Genomic DNA, 15,915 nt, shown 5'->3' with positions numbered 1-15,915 from the left:
AAAAAGTACAGTATTATGGAAAACTAGCAACAGGCAAATCGCTCGAGTATACGTGCACTAAATGAGCGAGCACAGACCCACGAGTCGTCGCCCGGCTCGCTGTATTTGCCCTCTAATTAGTCCTACCCGCAGAATTTCACCAAAATAAAAGGCACGGCGGATCGGGCTAACCAATAGGGATCATTTCTCCGATCTTATGGCCTTCGGCGGGTCGGTCCGATCCTCCGGGATTGTTAGATGAGCGTGTATGGTTCCGGTACGGCGCATGAGGATCCTAAATTGACTTGGGAAGGACCGAAGGTTGTTCCTTAAAGCCACATGCATCAGAGGTTCCGCAGTCTCGCCGCATGACTCGCTTTGAATAACACCAAGGTACTTGTCGTTTGACCAACACAAAAGGTGACATCTTCGTGAGATGTGTTCCTGAATCAAGCTTGCAATCTGTAAAACCCAGTTGTTCGAGCGCAAGGCGAATCGTGGAACATCTTGATCTAGCTCCCGCTGCTAGATAGCTATTCACAGTGCAATGCTCATCCTATGGTTCGATCTTCAATGAGGAGGCACTTTCGGTGTACGTCGAGTCTGCGAACACAAGATTGTCCTTTGGATGATTTCCGACTCAGACTTGGTCAACCATTGGTTTGAGGTACAGGTCTTGAGACAGTTACAAATTCCGCGATTGTCCCCGCCAAGCTAAGGTTTTTTAAAGATAGCAAGTTGAATTGGATATTCATATAGAAGTAAGTCACTATACTCGATGCACACATACGTTTTGGACACTGGCTCCCCTCATATCTCGGCAAAAGGTCAGCAGGACAGATGGATGCGCAGCGTATGATAAGTACCCAACATAGCCGGCTCCCATTCAGGATCGTGAAGGTATACCTGTCTTGTTTGTGTAGTAATTTGTATTAACGACCAAGGGTGACTAACCAAGACGTAGATCTCCGAAACAGTCACAACTTTATATGGTCCATTAAAGTTTTTGGCAATTTGAGGCGCTCCCATGCCGAAACTGAGCTCGGCTAACTAATAGTTTCGGGATAGTCCACCTGTCAGGACTTCGCTAAACGAAAACCGTGCACTTGCATGAGCCCATATGGGTGTACATCATAGCTCCGGGCCCTGAAATGAAGCTTGCGCAGAAACGGAACAAAATTTAAGTGTCCCAGTGTGCAGTAAATTCAACTTATTTTATGGAATCCTTCATTTGAAACAGTACCGAGAGGAAAAAGCCCCAGAACTAAAGCACAACAACGCGAACAAATGCAAAGGGCAAATCATTCGGACGGCGACTCTTGCCAGAATGACAACCCAAGGGATCGTTGAAAAGCACTCTGGTAAACAGGATAGGATGTATGATCCTATTGGTTCGACAAGACACGCAGCCAAGTTGCATTATTTATTAGTGACTTTTTCTAAGTAAGACAAGTGATGCTGACATCTGTATGTCATTGGGTGTACCCCAGAGCAATGAAACCATGTGAACTCCTAACCCGGTTTGGCATGGACCATATGAACCCATTACTCGCTTATGCACTCCGTCGGGTAGATTCCGTAAACAATCAGGTAGTCAATTACATTACATAACTTTTCAAAAGGGGTTTCTACCTTGTGGGCCCACAGCAGCCAAGACCTTTGATGGTTTCAGGTAAATTCAAGGTTGATGTAATGGACCGCAGAAAGCAAGTTGTTGTAAGTTGTGATGTACGAAGGATTGGAACATCGTCGCAAACGCCTCTTTGTATAAATCCCAGCGTCTTTGTAGAAGCGTGTATTCTTCCCAGCAGCAAGAATGAACGCGAGAACATCAAAGCGCTTTCCATGTAGTTATGAAGGCTGCACGTTCAGCTCTAATCAGCGTTCTGGCACTGAAATCCACAAATCAGCAATCCAGTGAGTCATATATTCCCGGAACCCAATTCGCCTCATATAACTAACACGGCCATCTGTCAGCTTGCGAGAGAAGCCGAAGAAGTGCCCCGACTGCGACCATCGTACGGCAGATCCATCGTCACTTACCAAGCACAGGAAGCGCCGTCACGGTTATGAACCATTGCGTCGCGGTCCTGTTCCCCGTAGTTCCTCCGACTCGGATTCGAACGCTGGTGCTTTTGTTTCCGCAGAGGACTGTGACGTTCATAATAAGAGATACGACCCGGACCGATCGGCTCTGTTTTGCTCGGAATGTTTCGAGTGGATATTTCTTGGTGAGTGCTGATGCTGTCTGTCTTTGCACGAATGATTGACATGTGTGTAATGACAATACCATTTTTAGAGATCAACAGTCTTTCTAATCGATGAAAACTTAGTGGGTCTATTGACATAACATTTGTCAGTTCAAAGAGTGATGAGGGTGCGGTCAAAGACATCAAAACGCATGTTAGAAGTTTACTTTTTCGCGCTGGGTCTGTTGATTGTTGAGTGTGTAGCCAAGTACTGGCCTCACGATGGAAAACCCCTAAGTAATGCATATCATCAAGGAAATAAACCCATAATTGGGGATACATTGTAGCCAGAGTCGAGCCTATTTGCCAGCCACCACCCCACAAAACCGGTGTGAATGCGATGTATGCGTACGGGTGTCACCTCCCGCCTTCCGGGAGTGCTAAGAATGAATAAGCCGAGATCCCTCCAACGCGTGAAATATATGTTATATGACTAGAACCTGACGCCATGTATCAGTCAGTATGCCTCCCAGCTCTCGGGTGCGATAGTTTTTCTCTGTGATAGGCCGCATTAAATACGCAGCTTTTAAGCGTCATCGAATATGTGAGTATGTGAAAGCAAGCTAGGCCTGTTTCAAGTACCGTAACTATGTGAGTAAGTGGAGAGACCCATCGTCAAGGACTTTTACATTAAAAAGCTACATAAGTTCATCGAAGCTGGAGTCAAATAAGCATGTTACGAGATACGTGCGTCGTCACTGTTACTTCAAGTCCTTTTGTATATTCCTCATCCTCATCCAAGTTCATGCAGGCGAGAAGCGATAGAGTCTCGAGGGGAGCTCCATAGCCCGCGCGGGAGGAAAGACATGCTGCGAGGGACATCCCGCTCGTCGCACCGTTTCTCTCAGCTGAGAAGTCAACGACACCTAGTGCAAGTTTCCGAAGGCTTGGAATGGGAAGTTCAGTGGGATGTTCTTGTTGCTGGTGCGGAGCCAAAGCCTGAGTGAGAGCTGGGAGCTGGATGTGACAAACGGACAAAGAGCGTAATCGTGGCATCGCGTTGAAGATGTTGGAAAAATCAGCTGCTGTCACGGTCCAGCGAGCTCTGTTAAGTATGTGCAGGTAAACAACACAGTCAAGAGACAGCGATGCAGACATCGCGGAAACGAACTGGCCGATGTCAGATCGGAGGATCCCGCTGGTATACAGCCCAGGATGATTCTCCGAAACGGCGGTTAGGTTGTTTGCTGTATTTCCCTCTTTGTCTACACGAGAAAGGACTCTTCTGCACAGGACACAAATGCAAGTATCATCCATGGCGTCATATTTGCCTGCTTCAAAATGGAACTGGATTGACTGGTGAGAGCAATGTGACGGTTGCAGGTCTACGCCGAGCGCTGCATGGTATCCATCGAGCGGCAATGGAAGCTCCACTTCACTGTCATGGCCGATTGCATCAAAGGAAAGAAGGTCGCATACAACAGGCATGAAAATGGATGAGAGAAGCTGGGAATAGTCGTCTTCTAAACCGAAGTATTCAAGGGGATTCAAGAGCTGAAGGGTTGACATGAACTCTTGGCAGACATCGAGGGTGTCCGTGACGTGAAGACGCCGAAGCCGCGGCAGGCAGATGCCATTCCGCCTGTCTTCTTCGTTTAAGCAGCAAATTGTCTCAATAAGTGACAGTTCGCGTAGGTTCTGCAGGTTATTCAAAAACCCTCGGGGAAGGCTGAAGAACAAATTGCTTAGGTGTAACCGCGTAAGTTTGCAGGCGTTACCAAGTCGAGTATCAGTGGGAAGTATATTCCCGAGCCAGCCACCTGCGTCTTCGGCATTAATGATACTGAGCGACTCAAGAGATAGAGTTTGTTGACGCCCGATTTCGGAGAGAATGACGCACAGCGCATCGGTCGTCGTTTTGATGACCAGCTCTCGGATACGACGGAGATTATCCGTGACCCAGGACGCGGCACTTGACGGGTCATTAAGAACACACCCCGATACGATGAGAGGGGTGATTGCAGTGGTGCGCGAGAGAAATTCCCTTGTCCACTGTGAGGAAGTGAGAGGTGGGCGACTCCACAACGCCGAACACGTGAGAGCAGCCATGCGCCAATGACGGCAGACGTGGGTGACGCATATCCAGTCCTGCAGGCAAGCTCGCCAGCAAGTGTGGATCTGCCAGGGGTTTTGGTCTATGTGCGAGAGTGCTGCGCACTCCTCAAAGATAACAACGAGCAATTCGGGAGGTAAATGAGCGTTTAAGCACATGTCGAGTCCTTGCGTGCAATATCCGAGTCAGAGTACTTGGATTCGGTGTGGACTTTTATCTGTTGGATATGGGGCGTGCATCGAGCCTTATATCAGTAAAGCACAATGACTTGCTGTTAAGCTGAGATCTACCTTCACTTGACCGACTCGGGGTGGACGAGGGGGTCAGAGATAGTGAAGTCACGCTGTCAGCGGACAATATTAGCGGAGATTCAAAGTGGTGGCTTAGCCACTCCCATTAAGCGCCCATGTAGTTCGAATGCGTAGCCAACAACCCGTAAGGCCTTTCACAATGATTAGTGATCTTGCCCCAGGGTCCAAGGCAAGTCTAGCTTCCACCAATTATACATCACAGTGGACTACATTAATAGCGCATTTTGTCGGGAGTGTGTGTGAGCGGTGACTTGCACCACTTCGTGCACGAACGTCATCTTCGTAGGACGGCTCGCCCTCCCTGCGCGGCGCCGACTATGACCTCTCCAGAGTACGCTCTATACTGACATTGTCTCTGTCCCTTTAATTACCAAAGGATATTCTGATAGGTTCCCTAATACCTCTATCGACTGCTACTACTACTTATGCAGCTTTATCAACGATAATTGTTAGACTAGTGCAGCACACTGGCATTACAATTTTGCATGAGAAAGCTTGAAAGTGCTTTCCAACGCTTGTGGCCGCACTGCACTATCTAACTCATCTAGACACCAACCTCTCACATAGTAACATGAAGTTTCATATTACCCTCGTCGAAACGCTATATAACACGGTCCACCAGCCCGTCAGGATCATTCATCTTGCCGGAGAGATGGGGTCGTGAACAAGTCGGGGAAGACAGCCCTTGTGCGTGCGCTCGCACAAAGGCTTTGCGACGACGGCTCCCTCAGTGTAGCCACTTTCTTTGTCCCCAGGAACCACCCTGTTCAAAACACCGCCGACTGTATCCGCCCTACCATCTCATACCAGCTTGGCTTTACTGACTTCACCCTTATGCAGGGGAAATAATCACCAAACTATTGTCGACGATTTCCGTAATACTGAAGCTAGGACGATTGCGATATGAGCAGACACACCTCGTGTTCGCACGTTTGCAACTTGATCGTGGTGGCTCAGCGCTCAGCTCCCAGCCCTCACTCGCTCAGTTGGTCAAGGGTTTCGTCAAAACGCTCTGTCAACAGGATCCAGCGAGCTCCAGCATCCTCAGCCTGGTGAGGTATCTTGTCACCGGACCAACTTTGCCCGTAGCAGTGGTGTGCGCCAGCCCCATGCTTCGTTAACTGTCCAAGAACCGCAGCAACGATGAAAGGTTCCAACGATTGCGACTTCCGACTCTGGAAATTGAACCGGTCGACTTTATGATAGCTTGGTGTGGAATACTGTACCCTAGTACTGTTAATGGTCGAGGCGAGTCGTCGCCGTTGCGTTACAGTAGACTCCGAGGAGGCCGAGGTATATCGTGCCTCCAACATGGACATCGGGGCTGACATGGACACATCGTGACCACCTTGACCTCACCTCGCTGATGTATCGTACACGCCCAAAACGAACCTGAGTTGGTGAGCTAAGTGGTATGTCGAGATGCTCGGTCTAGCGAGGGAGCTCGCCGGTGCCGGAAGTTGTTGACCATGATTATTCCACTGTACCGTGATCAGTTCAGTGGCGTTCAAGCTCGACGAGTCTTGCTAGGTCAGGCGAGTGTTCCGGATGTGTATAAGAGGGGACACGGGTGATAACGTCCTGATATACTATTCCTTCCTTCAGCACACGACGGAATACACCCAGCCTAATGACGACTACCTCGAAGATCTGGTTAAGTGAGTACCCTAGACCTCACAGCACCCAGCACCCCGACCCACGCACCCCGTTCAACCACCCCAACCCCAACCCAGTCACCGGCGCCTCCTCAGGCCTCGGCCTCGCCATGACCGAACACCTCCTCGCCAAAGGCGCCACCGTCATCGCCACCCTGCGCACGCCCTCCGCCCTCGCCCACCTCGCATCCAAATACCCGCCCTCGCAGCTCTCCGTCCTCCCGCTCGACGTCTCGCAGCGCGCGCAGGTCGCCGCCGCGTTCGCGCACGCCAAAGCGAAATTCGGGCGGCTGGACGTGGTGTTCAACAATGCGGGCGCGAATATTCTCGGCGAGGTGGAGAGTCTCATGTATATGGGCGGCGGTGAGGAGGGGTACATGGAGGGCGCGAGGCGGGCGTTCGATGCGAATTTCTGGGGGGCGGTGTATGTGAGTGCGGAGGCGGTGCGGTTCTTTCGGGAGGTGAATCCGGGTGGGTGCGGGGGGAGGCTGTTGCAGATGTCGAGTACGTTGGGTGTGGTTGGGAGGCCTGGGGCGGGGGTTTATGCTGCTTCGTGAGTGCTCTTGATTCCATGGGGCGAAGAGGGCTGATAAGGGCGACGATGGGCTAGCAAACACGGTGAGCGGGATTGTAGACGGTCTGTGTGGATGGCGTGCTCACGTTAAACGCTAGCCCTAGATGGCTTCAGCGACTCGCTCGCCCAAGAGCTCGACCCGAGCTGGAATATCAAGGTACACCCCAAACGCTTTCCCTTCTCTCTAACTCGCCCATCCGTCCACGTACAGGTAACCATCATCTGCGCCGGCCCCTTCCGCACACCCTTCGTCAGCACGAACCAATGGTGGCCCGAACAGCACCCCGCATGTGCCTCGCCCGACTCCGCCGCGTCCAAGTTCCGCGAGTACCTGTCGAACCCGCCGCCGATCTTCGCAGAACCGGCCGAGGGCGTGAAGGCCGTCGAGCGGTTGGTGCACATTGAGGACCCGCTGCTACGGTTCCCGTTGCATGTCATCGCGGCGGACAGGATGCGCGATCGAGCGAGGCAGTTGAACGAGGATGCAGATAGGTACGAGAGTTGATCGGAGAGGTTCTCGACGAAGTAGGGCGGGGGTTACTTCCGGTGGGGGGATGCAGCTGTGGCCTTCAGGTCTTGAACACGTTTGCCTGCTCACACCAAAGAGTATCTTTCCGTCAGTACTGGATCATGAATGCGGAGGTGCATGAATTGGGTAGGTCAGAGAGAAGATAAACTTGTTGAACATCATGCACGAGCGTCAAAGGCCCCGTGTCAGATAATCGAACCAATGATACATTGTGCTCATCTTGTTCTTGAAAGCGACATAAACATGGACGCTCACCGATTGCTCTCTGCCACTGCTGGTCCTAACATTTGGACGCAACTGAGGTTGAGTTGTGGCTAGTGAGAGCCAGCGTGAGGTGGCAAAGGAAATGTCCGATGGAAGGTCCGCAAGCATCCGACATATGCAAATTCTTCACGTTCGCCGTGTCACATTACGGGTCTCATATGCAGGAAAGGAGATGCATGTTCCATAAGCTAGCAGACCGAGTCACGGGCACCCGGCATTCCGCGGAGAAGGGGGCGAACGAAAGGAAGAAAGAGGAAAACAAAGAGCGACACAAGGATTGGCTGGTGGGAAACGTGGCGCGTGACGTCAAGCGCGTGACCCGGCGCCAATGCCCGCAAGACCTCTGCGCGCTCCGTCAACAGACAGCGAGGAGCACAGAAAACATCTCTTTCTTCATATAATCCCCCCTTCGCCCTCTCTCTCGTGTCTCATTGTCTCCTTCATAATCCCTAATCGCCACAAAAGTACTCTCACATCAGCACATGGTTGGCTCGTCCCCACACAAGAACCCAGGCCGCTACCGCCACGCCGAGGCCATCCTCGGAAAGGACCTCGTCGACCGTCTCGCAGACACCAAAGTCCTCCTTGTTGGTGCAGGTGGCATCGGCTGCGAACTCCGTGCGTCCCCCTCTGTCTCCTCCGCCACCCATACAGGTTGGGCGCTGACGGAGCGCCGCAGTAAAAAACATCGTCCTCACCGGATTCGGACACATCACGCTCCTCGACCTCGACACGATCGACCTCTCCAACCTGAATAGGCAGTTTCTGTTCAAGAAGAAGGATGTGAAGCAGAGCAAAGCCCTCGTGCGTCTCTTTCTTCCTATCACCGCCACTTCTCCCCTCTTGCTCTCCCTCTCTGCTTCTCTCTCTGCCTTTCTTCTCGCGTGCTGAGGCGACTTGATTTGTGCAGGTGGCTGCAGCCACAGCAGGCCCGTTCAACCCCAACGCGCATATATACCCCATACACGGCAACATCAAGGAGCCCCAATTCGACATTGAATGGTTCAAGGGGTTCGACATCGTCCTGAACGCGCTCGATAACCTCGGTACGCACACCACCTCAACCCCATCTGCCCCACTTTCTGATACACCGCGTCACAGACGCACGAAGACACGTCAACAAGATGTGCATGGCCGCCGGCGTACCCCTCATCGAGTCCGGCACCGCAGGATACCTCGGCCAGGTCCAGCCGCTCGTCAAGGTGCATTCCCCATCCCGTCCGTCCTCCCTCAATCAACACCTCATTCCCATTCCCATTCCCGCTCCCACTCCCCATGAGACCACGTGCGCCGCTGTGCTCTCAGAAAACTGACGCGTTTTTGGTTTGTTTGTTTGCTTGTTGTTGTGATACCCAAAGGACCGCACAGAGTGCTTCGACTGCGTCGCGAAGCCGACGCCCAAGTCGTTCCCCGTGTGCACGATCCGCTCGACGCCGTCGCAGCCTATACACTGCATCGTGTGGGCGAAGAGCTATCTGCTCCCGTGAGTGCATGGCACTGCTTTTTGGGCTGGTGGGAAATGCTGATGCGCGGTCACAGGCAGCTGTTTGGCGAGGACGAGGACGGGAGCGAGCTCGATGAGGCTGAGAAGCATGGAGAGAACGGTACGTTTGGTGTGTTGCATCAGACTTTCAAATACTTATATATGCATGCAACCGTCTCCCCCGACCACGCATATATCCACGACACCTAAATCCTTGCATTCAGCGCAAGAAATCGCCACCCTGCGCAAAGAAGCCCTAGCATACAAGGCCGTCCGCAAAGCGCTCCGCTCACCCGCAACATCCGCCGACGCAGCCCGCATGGCATTCCAAAAGGTCCGCCCTCCTCTCCTCCCTACACCAGCCCCCCACAACCCCCGAGCGCACGCACTAATCCCAGAACGCACACAGGTCTTCAACACGGACATCCTCAACCTCCTGAGCATGTCCGACATGTGGCGCACGCGCCCAAAGCCGACGCCGCTCGACTTTGACCTCATCCAGAACGGCGCGTTCAGCTTCCTCACGCAGCCCGCCGCCGCGGGGTCCAGCGCGTCGTTCACAGGCTCGCACGCGCTCGCGAACGGCGTTGCGGATCTCTCTGTGGACGACTCTTCCAGCATCGCTGGCACGAGCGCCGCTGCGGGATCGACGGGCGCTGATGGCTCTACGAGTGCGCCGGCGAACGGAGGAGGCGGGCTCAAGGACCAGCGCCGGCTGAGTCTGCAGGACAATCTCGCGATGTTCATCGGGAGCGCGGACCGGCTCGCGGCGCGCTTAAGGGCGGGGGAGGACACGATCGGGTTCGATAAGGATGATGACGATACGCTGGATTTTGTTACTGCGTCTGCGAACTTGCGCGCGTTTGCGTATGGGATTGGGAGGAAGACGAGGTGGGAGGTTAAAGGTGCGTTCTCTCCTGTCTCTTGTCCTCACTATGTCCCTTCCTGTCATCTTCACCCTTTTGCTCCCCTTATCCTTTCCTCCCATCCCTCCATTGCCGCATGAAGCTAAATACACGCGTAGAAATGGCGGGCAACATCATCCCCGCGATCGCGACGACGAACGCGATCGTCGCGGGCGTGATCGTGCTGCAGGCGCTGCACGTCCTGCGGCGCGCGTGGAAGGACCTGCGCAATGTGCATCTGCAGTTCAAGCCCGCGGTGCCGCTCAGCACGATCCGCATGTGCGCGCCGAATCCGCGCTGCGGGGTGTGCAGGGATATGTATGTGTGTGTGCGTGTGGATCCGGCGCGGGTGACGTTGCGGGAGCTTGTTGAGGGGATTTTGGGGGATGGGGAGCGTGAGAGTCAGAGCAGTGAGGATGGGGATGGGGGGAAGGGAGGGACGGGGCCGAGGGATGTGAGCGTGTATGAGGATAAGCGGGTGCTTGCGGATCCGGATTGGGAGGATAATATGGATAGGACGCTGGAGAGTCTGGGTGCGGGCAGGGGTAAGTTTGTGACGATTGTGGATGAGGAGGAGCAGGTGGGCACGGTTGCTGTGGGGCTCGCTGCGTTGCCGTGAGTATCCCTTCGTCTCCCCTCGTTTCGCCGATTGGATGCTAACTTGGACACAGACCAAATCACCCACAAGACGCACCCGCGCTCATCCTCCCCTCGCCGCTCCCCGTCCCGCCGAAATTCATCAAGCTCCCGCCGGTAACGCCCGCGTCGCCCGAGAAAACGCCCGCGCAGGCGCTCGCTGGTACGTCGCTCAAGCGCCGCGCGCCCACAGACGACGACGGGATCATCGCCATCGACGACGAGGGCAGCGGGCCGCCGGATGCGAAGCGCGTTAAAGTCGGTGGGGGGCCCAACGGTCATGGCCACGCGCATGTGCATACGCACGGGCGGAGCGCCGGTAACGGCAATAGGAAGGCAAGGGCGGCGGGGGCGCCGGAGGCGGGGCAGGAGAGTCCGAGTAAAAGGCGGAGGCTGGAGGAGGATGGGTTGGTGTTGCTTGAGGGGGCTGGGGGGAGGATGGTGGATGATGTTATTGAGATTGAGTAGGTTGGGGGTGGGTGCTCTCTCTCGGTGTGTTGCTCGTTCGACTTGCCCTTGACGTTGAGGATGGTGCGTGCTTTGGGCATGGCTGCAGAGGATCGAACGGTGCAGGGAGATGAAGGGGTGAAGGCGTGTATATTAGGTGGCGGGCGGAGAGTGTATATTTTGCTAGGCTAGGCTACTATGATGTTTAGGGTACTCTATCTTGTTGACGTGTGCTGTTGCAGTGCGCGTCTTGATCTTTTCGTTGTCGTAATGTAATGCTCTAATTGTTTCAGATGCTTTTCCTTCTGTTGACCCAGCAGTTGTCGGATTTATCTGACATACCTAGGACGAGGTAGTTGTACTTGTTGGAGATATCTCTCGCGGCGTTTTCCGAAGGGGAACAACCTCCCCAGCGCCTTCTGTGTTGTGCTTGACAACCAATATCGACCACGTGAACTACGGCAAAGAACGTCATTATATCTTAAACATCACATCGGCAGCTCTCCATCCATCTCCTAGCCTATCATGGAGGATGCAGCCTTCCAGCCATTCAAGGGCCACACTGGCTGGATTCTCGCACTCGCATACTCACCTGACGGTGCACTCCTCGCCACTGGGGTCCCTGAAGATGCAGTTTGGCTATGGAACCCTGTGCAGAACAATGTGTGGTGATAAGCGGGCATACGGCGCAGTGGACACACAAGCGCCCATAACAGAGGCAGCGTGCGAACCAGTGCTGATATTGCCTGCCTCGCTTTGCAAGTGAATGCGGAAGCCTGGGTGGAGAGATGGCAGTGCAAACTGGGGCCGGTGCAGGACCCCTGGCATGAGGCGGGCGAACGATGCGGAGTTCTGCCTGAATTGCTGTGCTCGCGTGGCCGAATTTGGCAGGTACTGCTCGGGGTCCTCACTCGGCTGTCTCGGCGGGGCCATTTCGCGTCAGAGGCTTTTCCGCATCTTTGTGCAAACCGCTGTAAGGAGCCCTTCCGCACGCTCGAACTTCTGTGCGCAGGCATTTCTCGCTTCCCACAACGACTCAGTCACCAACAACGTCCCACATCACCTCACCATCCTCATCCTAGCCTATCATGAAGGAGACAGACTTTAAGCCATTCAAGGGCCATACCGACGCGGTCTACACACTTGCATACTCGCCCGACGGAAAATTCCTCGCTACTGGGTCTGACGACAAGACAATACGCATATGGGATGCGGCGACGGGTCGTCAAGTCGGCGGTGCTCTGGAGGGGCATACTGATGCTATCCGCGCCATTGCTTACTCTCCTGACGGTCAGCATCTAGTTAGCAGCTCCCTCGACTGCACTGTTCGCGTATGGGGCACAACTACCCATCAGATGATCATGGCCCCACTCAATGGTCACACAAACCCTGTTATTGATGTGCAGTACTCGCCAGACGGCACACACATCGCAAGCGGAGGTTATGATAACCTCCTAAAGCTGTGGGCTGCGCAAGACGGCAAATGCGTGGCAACAATTACACACCCTTCCGGCGTTAATTCTGTCTCTTTTTCCCCAAGTGGAGAGCACCTCGCCACCGCTTTCAACAACGCTATTATCCGTATCTTTGCTGTGAATGGTTTTGAGCGCATCCGTGAGCTATCTGGCCATTTAGGCCCGGTCAGCATCGTCCAATACTCTCCTGACGGATCATTCATCGCTAGTGCATCACACGATTTCACCATCCGGCTTTGGGGTTCTCAGTCCGGAGAGCTGGTCCATAATTCTTTGCGTGGTCACAAGGGTATAGTCAATAACATTTCATTCTCGCCTGACGGTCTGCAGCTAGTCAGCTGTTCGCAAGACGAGACCATTCTGGTATGGGACGTCACATCAGGCGAATGTATCTCAGGACCGCTTTATGGGCACCAGGGGGCCATAGATGCGATACAATGTTCTCCTGATGGTGCACGGTTTGCTTCTTGTGGATTGGACGGCATCCGAGTTTGGAGTATCCGCGATGGAGTACAGGTGCTCCCTCAAGTACGCATTACGCCCCTGCCACGGTCATGATGACATTAACAAACAACTTGTTTTAGCCAACGGCAAATAGCATCAAGGATATTGGCGACAGATCCGAGTGTGTTTCTCGTATATCTGCTCGCTGAGCTACATCTGACAAAGACAGATTTAAGCTTCCCCGCTTAGTTGAAACCCGGGCGGTAGCGTGGTTTGCAGACGGAAAACGCTTTGCAAGTGCCGACGACGATAACGCAATCAGGATATGGGACGTACTCATAGGCCAAGAGGCTGCACATCCTCGCGTGTGGAGGTTGAAGGGTGCCAAGATTCACGGTTTAGATATCTCAAAGAAAGAGGATCTTCTGGCGATTGCCCAGGGAGATGGTGGTATTTGCATCTGGGACCTTGTGCACGACAATACTGATCCAAGATTTCTCTCTGAGCGCGAAGTTTCGGTATCGGCAGTCAAGTTTACTCCGGATGGTGCACGCCTAGCTGGTGGAGGACAAGACGGGAATATCCGTATATGGGACATGAAGGCCAGCGCGATCTTGCATGTCATCGAGGCCCACAAGGATATTGTCGTGACGCTCAGCATATCGTCTAACGGCCTGTTGCTAGCCAGTGGATCCGACGATAAGACTGCCCGCATCTGGGACCTCAGGTCCTATGAAGCTCTAGGTGAACCTCTCAAACACGACGCCACAGTGCTGTCTGTTTGCTTCGCGCCCGACGGTTTGCAAGTGCTAACCGGGTCATTCGACGGAGCAGTACACCTATGGAACATCTTGCAAGGGCACGAAGAGCAGGTCTTTGTTTGGCGTCATGAAGATATGGTCAACAGCGTGCACTTCTCGGGCGATGGATCGAAGTTTCTGAGTGCATCAGACGATCGACGGGTTTGTGTATGGGATGCTGCCAGCACTAGAAAAATTTCCCAGACTCTACAGCATGACGTCTCAGTAAATTCGGCGGCCTTCTCACCAGATGGAACGCAAATCGTGAGCTGCACCGGAGATCATGTATATGGGTCAACCAGTGATCTCCGCCTGTGGGACACGAAATCTGGGCGTCTCCTGCGTCCCAAGGTTCGTGCTCACCCTCCCTCTTATAACACTCGTTGAAGACACTTGCGTCATACATAGCGACTCGGCGGATTTGGTATCGCCACAGACAACGCTTTGACGGAGCCCGAGGTAAATATCCTAGTTTCCTTCATTATGCGAAGCTCATGTCATATTTAGAAACCCGGTGAACGGAGCGGGAGAACTCAGCGACAACATGGAAAGGCGCCAATGGTAATGGTCGTATTCCTTTCTCTTTGTATGTGCTTACACCCAAGTAGAACCTGGATTTCGATCAAGAGAGTTTCATACAGGTACGTCTCGTTTATCCCCCATTATTTATCGACTAACCTATCGAATCTCGCTGCTTTCAGCGGCCAACAGTTCCTACAAAGCGAAGGGACAGATCGTCCGCCGGCGCTAACGATAATATCGTGAGTTTCGCGTCCAGATGCGCATACTCAGTCCTGACATTATTGAAAGAAAACTGAACTGAAGGACTCTGGGGCGGTGAACAGTAATATCAAACGCGTTCGGGCTTTCGCCCAGCACTGGTCGCTTACGAAAGGGCATCTCAATGAAGTCGACGAGGAAGTATGTGTCATTTTCCCTGCTTTTAGGGAACCAACGTCACTCAAAATTGACCGACGTCTCTTACGTTCGACAGAATGCACTGTTGTCAGACAACGTCCAAGATGCTACCGCTCGTGATCGCTTCAACGCGGTGACGAGTGCATTCCGCCGAATGAGGGTTCGTAGATCATTTCCATCAACGAACGCTCATACCATCCAGTTGACGTTTTCTTTGATTTTTTTGCCATTATTTATAGATCCATTTGACGCGTCCTAGAGAGGAATCCCCCGCCGACGAAGAAGAACGCGAATCATACCATATGCAAAATTTAAGCCATCACGAGCCACCACCTACTGTGGAGGTGTACCCGGCGCGTGATGACCCAGTTAGGCATACCTAAAACTGCATGTCAGTTCAGATATTAATTCTTGTTCACAGAGAATCGTGGCGGCGCCTGAATGGCCCTATAAGTCATTGTGGCAAGTAATACAAGTGCTGTTCTGCTGCAAATCGAGGCAGGATATTGTGGCTGCTAATCGGCAAACGGATACAGCTCGGCCAAAGACCACAGCAACTGGTAACCAAGCCACTGGGACACGTTCCGTCTAAGCTGAAAGGGCGGTGCCTCATGCATTATGGTACGTTGATGTTTCGTACAGGGAAAATAATCCTTGCTCAACTCCGCGTGCCCCTTCGTTCGTAGCACGTCGACTGGTCTGTGTGTTTATAAATCTACAACCAGTCGTGAGGCATCATATTCTCTGCCTCGTTTATGTACGATAGAAACGGGTTCTTTATTGCGCCACCACGACTGCTGGTGGCCGTAGTCATATCTTCGAGAAGGGCATGTCGGGTACAGTGCCACCCAGATGTTATGGTGTCGGCGAATTGTTAGGGTATGATAATTATTGAATGTGTACGAGCATATGTTGTCACGGCATGGCCTTGACAGAGTGATATCAAGGTCGAAGTAGAATAAGGATGTCATAGACACGTAAACAACACACCCGGCACATGAGTATGATTCTACACAGGAGACTACAAGGTTAACCAGAATAAATGCACCCCATACGAAGCGCAAAACAGCGGCCCAACCACCCGCCCCACCCTCAGCCCACTCTTATAGAAGCCTATATGTACTCCAAGTCCGACACTGAAACTGACCATCTCTTCACGTGTCCATCTTCTTCCCATGCACATCCCGCTGTCA

General features: G+C 53.1%; 5 protein-coding genes across 5 annotated transcripts; 4 read left to right on the top strand and 1 right to left on the bottom strand.

Moving 5' to 3' along the window:
* Nucleotides 1-1,524: 1,524 nt before the first annotated feature.
* CONPUDRAFT_146979 (uncharacterized protein) lies at nt 1,525-4,439 on the bottom strand (the record flags this gene model as incomplete). The annotated part of the gene is made up of 5 exons (XM_007775705.1): nt 1,525-1,636; nt 2,023-2,231; nt 2,396-2,461; nt 2,581-2,661; nt 2,916-4,439. 5 exons carry the CDS (start codon nt 4,437-4,439, stop codon nt 1,525-1,527), a joined length of 1,992 nt encoding a protein of 663 aa, XP_007773895.1.
* A 1,714-nt stretch (nt 4,440-6,153) lies between these two features.
* On the top strand, nt 6,154-7,412 carry CONPUDRAFT_131360 (NAD(P)-binding protein). Its single transcript, XM_007775704.1, has 4 exons — nt 6,154-6,800; nt 6,858-6,865; nt 6,920-6,978; nt 7,033-7,412. The coding sequence occupies exons 1-4, from the start codon at nt 6,223-6,225 to the stop codon at nt 7,324-7,326; spliced, it is 939 nt and encodes a 312-aa protein (XP_007773894.1). The 5' UTR covers nt 6,154-6,222; the 3' UTR covers nt 7,327-7,412.
* A 676-nt stretch (nt 7,413-8,088) lies between these two features.
* CONPUDRAFT_139860 (uncharacterized protein) lies at nt 8,089-11,368 on the top strand. The gene is made up of 10 exons (XM_007775703.1): nt 8,089-8,232; nt 8,294-8,418; nt 8,525-8,660; nt 8,716-8,816; nt 8,973-9,097; nt 9,154-9,218; nt 9,322-9,431; nt 9,507-10,002; nt 10,122-10,617; nt 10,674-11,368. Exons 1-10 carry the CDS (start codon nt 8,097-8,099, stop codon nt 11,104-11,106), a joined length of 2,223 nt encoding a protein of 740 aa, XP_007773893.1. The 5' UTR covers nt 8,089-8,096; the 3' UTR covers nt 11,107-11,368.
* Nucleotides 11,369-11,610: 242 nt separating this feature from the next.
* On the top strand, nt 11,611-14,191 carry CONPUDRAFT_65359 (HET-R; the record flags this gene model as incomplete). Its single annotated transcript, XM_007775590.1, has 3 exons — nt 11,611-11,736; nt 12,168-13,088; nt 13,511-14,191. 3 exons carry the CDS (start codon nt 11,611-11,613, stop codon nt 14,189-14,191), a joined length of 1,728 nt encoding a protein of 575 aa, XP_007773780.1.
* A 171-nt stretch (nt 14,192-14,362) lies between these two features.
* On the top strand, nt 14,363-15,105 carry CONPUDRAFT_76942 (uncharacterized protein; the record flags this gene model as incomplete). Its single annotated transcript, XM_007775702.1, has 6 exons — nt 14,363-14,365; nt 14,413-14,445; nt 14,506-14,565; nt 14,615-14,725; nt 14,799-14,882; nt 14,962-15,105. 6 exons carry the CDS (start codon nt 14,363-14,365, stop codon nt 15,103-15,105), a joined length of 435 nt encoding a protein of 144 aa, XP_007773892.1.
* Between the last annotated feature and the right edge of the window lie 810 nt (nt 15,106-15,915).

Source organism: Coniophora puteana, assembly GCF_000271625.1.
Source record: "Coniophora puteana RWD-64-598 SS2 unplaced genomic scaffold CONPUscaffold_15, whole genome shotgun sequence".
In the NCBI taxonomy this organism is placed as follows: domain Eukaryota; kingdom Fungi; phylum Basidiomycota; class Agaricomycetes; order Boletales; family Coniophoraceae; genus Coniophora; species Coniophora puteana.
This window is presented reverse-complemented; position numbering and strand designations above follow the sequence as displayed.

Bases quoted from the DNA above. Each gene is read 5' to 3' on its own strand.
- CONPUDRAFT_131360 (XM_007775704.1), top strand. From the start codon at position 6,223: ATGACGACTACCTCGAAGATCTGGTTAAGTGAGTACCCTAGACCTCAC. The intron at 6,979-7,032 runs GTACACCCCAAA...GTCCACGTACAG, and splicing joins ACCCGAGCTGGAATATCAAG to GTAACCATCATCTGCGCCGG.
- CONPUDRAFT_139860 (XM_007775703.1), top strand. From the start codon at position 8,097: ATGGTTGGCTCGTCCCCACACAAGAACCCAGGCCGCTACCGCCACGCC. The intron at 9,432-9,506 runs GTCCGCCCTCCT...GAACGCACACAG, and splicing joins CCCGCATGGCATTCCAAAAG to GTCTTCAACACGGACATCCT. The intron at 10,003-10,121 runs GTGCGTTCTCTC...ATACACGCGTAG, and splicing joins GACGAGGTGGGAGGTTAAAG to AAATGGCGGGCAACATCATC.